The sequence below is a fragment of the Lipotes vexillifer genome, unplaced genomic scaffold (assembly GCF_000442215.2).
Source record: "Lipotes vexillifer unplaced genomic scaffold, Lipotes_vexillifer_v1.1 scaffold591, whole genome shotgun sequence".
NCBI lineage: Eukaryota > Metazoa > Chordata > Mammalia > Artiodactyla > Lipotidae > Lipotes > Lipotes vexillifer.
In genome coordinates, this window is record NW_006791954.1 from 1,388,276 (window position 1) to 1,394,548 (window position 6,273).

Consider the following 6,273-nt stretch of genomic DNA (forward strand, 5'->3'; position numbering starts at 1 on the left):
CCCCCCCCCCCCCGCCCCGTGCAGGCAGAACTGTGTGCCAGGCAGGCCAGCCCTCCAGCTGTCGGCAGCATCTGGCTCTCTACAGGAAGAGAGGAGTGGGGGGGTGGGCCAGAGGGCCCCCGGCCCTGCTGACAGTTCTGCCAGGCGGGACAGAGCAGGGGCCCAGCGCAGCCACAGGTCTGTGGGAGGTGCTCGTGGTCGGTCTCCAGTGTGTGTCCACAGGTGGGACAACACACCAGAGCCCAGCAAGCCCAAGCCCCCTATGGCAGGGCCCGAGCCCTGTCCCTAGGGTGGGGAGGGAGAGGGTGGCGCGAAGGAGCTGGGGAGTCTCAAATCTCCGCTCAGGAGAGACGCCCCTGCAAGCAAGGTGTGGTGGCTGGGCAGGGAAGAGGCTGGGATAGGAGTGTGGGCTCAAGTCACTCACCCTTTCTGGGTCATAGGAAGTGACTTCCTATGAAGGGGACGACAGCAAGGTGGCTTCTGAGACCCCACCCAGCTCTGCTCTGCGGTGTGAGGGCGGTAGTCCGTGTTGAGTGCTGCTGGGCAGAGGCGACAGGCTGCGGGTGGCCAGAGCACCCTACCCTCATGCTAGGACTCTCCTCACTCTGGCTACCTGGCCAAAAGGGACCCAGGGGGCCCGCACGCCGCCCTCCCAAGAGAGCAGATCTCGAATGGCCTCCAGAGAGGGCACTGTGATCTTGGTAGCGGGGGCCCAGCCTTCCCCACATGGAGCTCGAATGGAGTTAGCCCAGCTAACTCCCAGATGAGGTGCCCCGGGCAGCCATCCATTCTGAGGCCCTCCTATGGGCTGGGGCAGGGGGATGGCTGCTTTCAAGCCCCTTCTGTCCTTACCCCACCCTGGCCTGCTTCTCCCCGAGCATGTCATCAGACTGAACACCCAATACCCCTGATTCTCTGAAGGGACCCTTCCCAGGAGACTTCTGCAGGAGGAGCCGCTGGAAATCACAATGAGGAGAAGCATCAGAGGTGGCTCCTCGTCCCAGGAAGCCAGAGCCAGAAAGGAACTCAGAGGACATCTGAGAGGCCCTCAAAGTGTGGTCCCTGGGCTGGGACCATCAGTGTCTACCTGGGCACTCATTACTCATTAGAAAGGCAAATTCTTAGGCCCCACTCCAGACCTACTGAATTAGAAACTCTGGGGTAGAACCCAGAAATCTGGGTTTTAACAACCCTCTTGGTGATTCAGAAGCCCACTCACATTTGAGAACCTCTGGGCTGGGCAAGCTCCTCATTTTATAGGGAAAAAAATGAAAAGAGAACCAGAGAGGACAATGGACTTGCCCAAGGCCACAGAGCAAAATACGGACAAGAGTGTTGGGACCCCAGCGGGCCCATCAGACGGATATCCAGGAAGGTGACAGGGGACACCGCATGTGGCCCATCCCACCCACTACCTCTTCCTTCCCAGCTACTTTGCAGATGCCACCCTCACCCCCTACCAGCCCCGGCACAACACCGGCCCAGCTTTCGTGGCTGGAAAGCGGGTGGAGAGGGAAGCCCTGGAGCATCAGGTCCAGCAGCTGTTGGAGCCCGGCAGCTCTGGACTCCAGAAAATGTCCTGTTGCCATCTGAGAAACTCTGGCCGGACCACGGGGTGCCTGTGGCCCTCCCCCCCCCACACACTCCCATACCCCTCCTCAATAACTCAGAGTCCAATGCCCAGGGAAGCTTTATTCCTTGATCTGAGAACGAGAGTCTGCACATAGAAGTCAACAAACTGATGATTTCACAAAACCTCCCCCCTCCCCACCCCCACAGACAGACACTACGGGACAGGTCCAGCACACCCGCCGCGGTGTGGCCTCACCCTGCCCCGAGCTGCAGATGGTCCCATGGGCCACAGGGGAGGCAGCATCTCTGGTCCTGGCAAGACCTGGGCTGATGGGCAAGACTGGCTATGGAAGGCTCACTCGCTGGCGAAGGTCGTTCCCCGAGGAGCCAGCAAGGAGTGGGATGCAGGATGAGCACGTGGCTCACGGGTGGGCTTCCACGTGTGGTCTTGGTGCTGCGAGAATTACGATCGCCCCCTGTCTCAGCTTAAGGACGAGGGTCCCCTTCAGCACAAGGGTGGGGGTGGGGAGCAATGGCAAGAGAAGGAATTTTGGAAAGGGGTGGCCTGGCTGGGGGCAGATGGTCTCTTTGTCAAGACATCGAAGACTCCACAGGTCACCACTTCAGCCTCAAGCCACAGTCCAGGATGAGGGCTCGGGTCGGCCCACTGGGTGGGGCTGGAGAGTTCCGGTGCTGGCTCCCAGGAAGCCCCAGCTCCGCCATCCTTCAGTGCCCACGTGCTGTCCTCGCGGATGAAATAACCCTCTCCTTGCTGTGTTCTTTAGCAGGATGGCAGGGAGGGAGCCGAGGTTTTAGGCTCCCCTCAATGACTTTATCGGTCTGCTTGCTCCAGGGGCCTCCTGGACCCAGCATCTTTCTATCGCTCAGTGCGGAAGCCCTGGGAGGCCGCCCAGAGAACCCACTCCTCGGCCAGCGCTCCTGTGTCCTGGTTGCCCCACAGCCTCAGGTTGGGGCCAGCACCTGCGACCCCTTCCCCGCCACCTGAGGCTTGGCCCTGGCGCCACTCCGCGCTCCCCGCCTGAGGCCCCTTCCTCTCCCTGCCCAGTATCCAGACAGATGGCTTCCTGTGTGGGCAGGCCTGTCCTTCCAGCCCTGGCCTGGCCTCTGTGGCCTGCCCAGGGTCACCCGGAGGGGTAGTAGGGAGTATCGCTGTGGTAGTTGTAATCCGGGCACACCTTCTGGACCAGCCTATAGTCTGTGCTGTAGAAGGCGATGTAGACGCAGACGACTTTGAAGGGCTGGGAGCAGCTCCAGGTGGCTGAGCTCTGAGCGTGGTCTCGGGAGCAGGTCTTGGCTGGGTCGTGGGTGCAGAGCGAGATCCGGCGGCCCCGTTCCACCTTCTCCCACTCCATCCGGCAGTTGAAGATTTTGGAGGCCTTGGCTTCAATGAAGATCTGCTGCTCCTGGTGGAACTCTACAGCTTTAGTGGGGGGCACGAGGCTGATGGAGATGTTGCCCTGGCCCGTGGCATTGTGTCGGAAGTGGACGCTGAAGGTCCCATTGCCATGGTCCACGATCTTCCCCGTGACGAGCAGGTTCAGGGCTACCGTCTTGATGTTGGAGTAGAAGTCACCCCAGCCAAAGATTTTCTTCACTCTGGCCGACGGTGGGGGGCTGTGGTTCGGGCGACTGGGGGGCTGCCCGAGGACCCCCCATGCCTCCCCAGGTGGAGCCAGCAGCCCTAGGAGAGTAGAGTTGGCCATGGGGCGGGACTTAGGTGACATGTGGCCCCGCTTTCGAGGCATCCGGGGCCGGGGCTGGCTCTCAGGGTCATCACGCTCAGGGTCCTCTGAGCCAGGGGGACCATCATCCTGGCCACAGATGACCTGTGGAGGGAGTTGGGAGGAGAATGAGCACCTGGGTCCCCAGAAGACCCAGGAATTCTGGTTCACTGCTCCCCACCACCGGCATCACCTCTCTGCCCTCCCTTCCACTCTGACTTGGGGCTGAGGGGGCCCTGCACATTGCCCACCTACTCTGAGGGTTGGGTGTGCACTCTGGCCTGTGTCGTGGTTCCCTCTCATGTTCTGACACTCAGGTCACCCCTAGCTCCTCTCCCCACTGTCCTGCCTCTGGTCACTGTTCAAAGTCTTGGAAGGATGGTGGAGAATTCTCTCCATTAGACCACGGCAGCAGAGGTACGTGGCCCCAACTCCTAGGGAGCCCCGAGTCTAATGGGGGAGGCCCAGCTCCCGATGTTGGGAGAGCCCTCATCTGATGGAAGAAGCTGTGATGACAGAGCACCCCTTTCTTATAGGAGAGGTAGAGCCCCAACTCTGTGAAATTCCCAGGCTGATGGGGGAGGTACAGTCTGTGCCCTCAAAAAGCCCCAAGTCAGATAGGAGAGCTCCATCTCTATGCTGAGAGAGCCCCTAGTTTGACAGGGGCTCTTTTGGGACTTTCTAGTCTGTTGATGAGACAACATCCCTATCCTGGGATAGTTTCTGCCTTCAGAGGCAAGAGAACCAACAGATGATTGAAAGGAAAACAGAACCCAGTGCAATTCTCTCTCAAGTACAAATGCAGTTTAGGTTTTGGCAGGAGGATTTGAGGGAGACCTGGGGTGAGTTCCATACCCAGGAGGGCCAAACTCTCTTCCGGGGACCACTGGTGATAACTTGCCAGGATATTACTTATACTAGGAGGTAGGAGTTCTTATTATTCCCACTTCACAGATGGGGACACCAGACTCACAGGTCACATCACTACAAGGCTAAGTCACACAGAGTCAGACCTCCCAAGCCACTGCACTCCTGGGCTCACAAACCAGATGGGTCCTTCTACTGGGATTTTATCCAAGCCCCATCCCCACATGGGATCTCCTGTAAACTCTGCGGAGGCCTGGCTGGCCTCTGCTGCATCAGCTCTATTGACAGGCAACATCTGGGGAGGCTTCCTGAAGGAGCTGTGGGGAAGGCCAGCAGGACAGCCTGACAAGCTCAAACACAGGACAGCTCAGGAGGGCATCAGGGAGTGAACCAGGTTTCCTGAGGACAGCTGCCTGGTGTGGGTTTGCTCAGCTTTTGAAGAGAGTACTCACCTTATGTATCTCGTTATGAGCACCGGGGCACCAGCTCACAGCTGGGCAGCATCTGGATTTGCTGGTGACCCTGGGATGAGGGTGTGGATGCCTGAGGTCTGGAGGGCTCCAAAGGGGTTTGTGGTCTCTTTTCTGGCCCTGGCCACGCCTGGGGTTGTGTGCAGTGGCCCTGCCTGCCAGGACCCAACGGTGGGGCAGAGGGACAGTAGGAGGGGAAGCTCTGGGGGCTGGGCTCAAGGCGGCAGACCTGTGTGTACTCGGCCGCCGGGGGTCACAGCTGAATGGCTGGAGGATGGGGAGAAGGGCCCCGGGTGGGGATGTGACAAGGGAGGGTTTCTTCCACACAGTGGCAAAGGTGATTATTGTTTTGAGGAGAAGGGCAGACCCAGGTGTGGGGCTGAGGCTTCTCCAAGACGGGATTGGTGGGTGGCGGTTGGCCACCCGACCCAGCTGGTGGGTCGGAGGGGAGCTGAGCCCTGGGCTGGGGTCTGGGGTTGATTCCGCGCGTGCTGGGCCGCCGGGAAGGAGCGAGCTCTGGGCGCTCCGCTCAGCTGCCGCGAGAGCCCGGGGCGGGAGCCGCCTGCCCAGGTCCTGTGGGGCTCGGGCTGCGCGCAGCCGGGAGAGGAGAGGAAAACAACAGGCGGGGAGGGAGGGAGCGGGAGGGGAGGCGGCAGCGAGGGACGCGGGGGCCGCCCCGCGCCTGTACTGGCTCGTACGCTGAGGGACCCAGAGCGCGGGGCCCCTAGGTCAGGGAAGAGTCCACAGCTCTGATGACTCTGCCAGGTCATCAGCTCCACAGCCATCCCCGCCCCCCCACCCTTCCGCACGGCCCGGGGCCCGGGAAGGGGTCGAGTAACCCTTGGCGACGGCTGCGGGCATCTTCCCTCGTGCCCGTCGCACCTCCCGCCACCAGAGGCCGAGTGGGTGGGCCAGCCCAGCACCCTCTCCCCGCCCCTATTAACCCTTACTGTCCAGTCTCTGGCCTCGGCCCCGCCCTCTCCCCCAGCCTCCAGGCTTCCGCTCCATCCCCGGGATGCTGAGGGGAAGGGAGAAAGTTTTCGGGCTTGGAAGCTTCCCGCGCTCTCCCCCAATCCTCCCGGCCCCCGCCCCTCCGCGCCGCTCCCCGCGGACCACTCACCAGATAGAGGCTGCCCTGCACTAGGAACACGAAGCAGCAGCGAGTCAGTTGCATCTTCCTCCTTTGCTCTCGTGCCCCTTTCTCTCGTCTTTCCCCCTCAGGGTACCAGGCCCTTCCTCACCCCTGCTCTTTCAGGCGCGCCGTCCCATGCTCCAGTCCCAGGCCACTCGCGGCCCTTCGCTCTGCCAGCCGCCCAGGACCGACCCCGCCCCCTTCGGTCCAGCTGTGCAGCCGCCGCCCCCCTCCCCTGGTCCAGCTGCGCGCGGCACGGCCCCCTCTCGAGGTCCCAGATGGGTGCCCCGAGCGCCTCGAAGGGCCCCAGCTGCGCGGTGGCTCCGCCGATCCAGATATGCCCCCTCGGTTCCAGCGGCGCCGCTCTCGCCCAGATGTGTTGGGGACCCGCGCGCGCGCTCGTCCCTGTGCTAATTCCCCAGACCAGACGGCCCCTCCCGCCCCGTCGCGGCGCGCCCCCTGGCGGACGCCCCTGGCCGCGCCGAGACCC

At 62.0% G+C, this 6,273-nt stretch overlaps 1 protein-coding gene across 1 annotated transcript; it reads right to left on the reverse strand.

Annotated features, from left to right (window-relative positions):
* Nucleotides 1–1,680: 1,680 nt before the first annotated feature.
* NXPH3 (neurexophilin 3) lies at nt 1,681–5,997 on the reverse strand. The gene is made up of 2 exons (XM_007465084.1): nt 5,772–5,997; nt 1,681–3,419 (listed from the first exon to the last, which is right to left on the reverse strand). The coding sequence occupies exons 1-2, from the start codon at nt 5,823–5,825 to the stop codon at nt 2,715–2,717; spliced, it is 759 nt and encodes a 252-aa protein (XP_007465146.1). The 5' UTR covers nt 5,826–5,997; the 3' UTR covers nt 1,681–2,714.
* Nucleotides 5,998–6,273: the final 276 nt, after the last annotated feature.

What these genes read in the sequence shown, in the direction of transcription:
- NXPH3 (XM_007465084.1), bottom strand. Translation starts at nt 5,825, where the DNA reads ATGCAACTGACTCGCTGCTGCTTCGTGTTCCTAGTGCAGGGCAGCCTC. An exon ending in TGCAGGGCAGCCTCTATCTG is followed by an intron (nt 3,420 to 5,771) that starts GTGAGTGGTCCG and finishes CTCCCTCCACAG; the next exon opens with GTCATCTGTGGCCAGGATGA.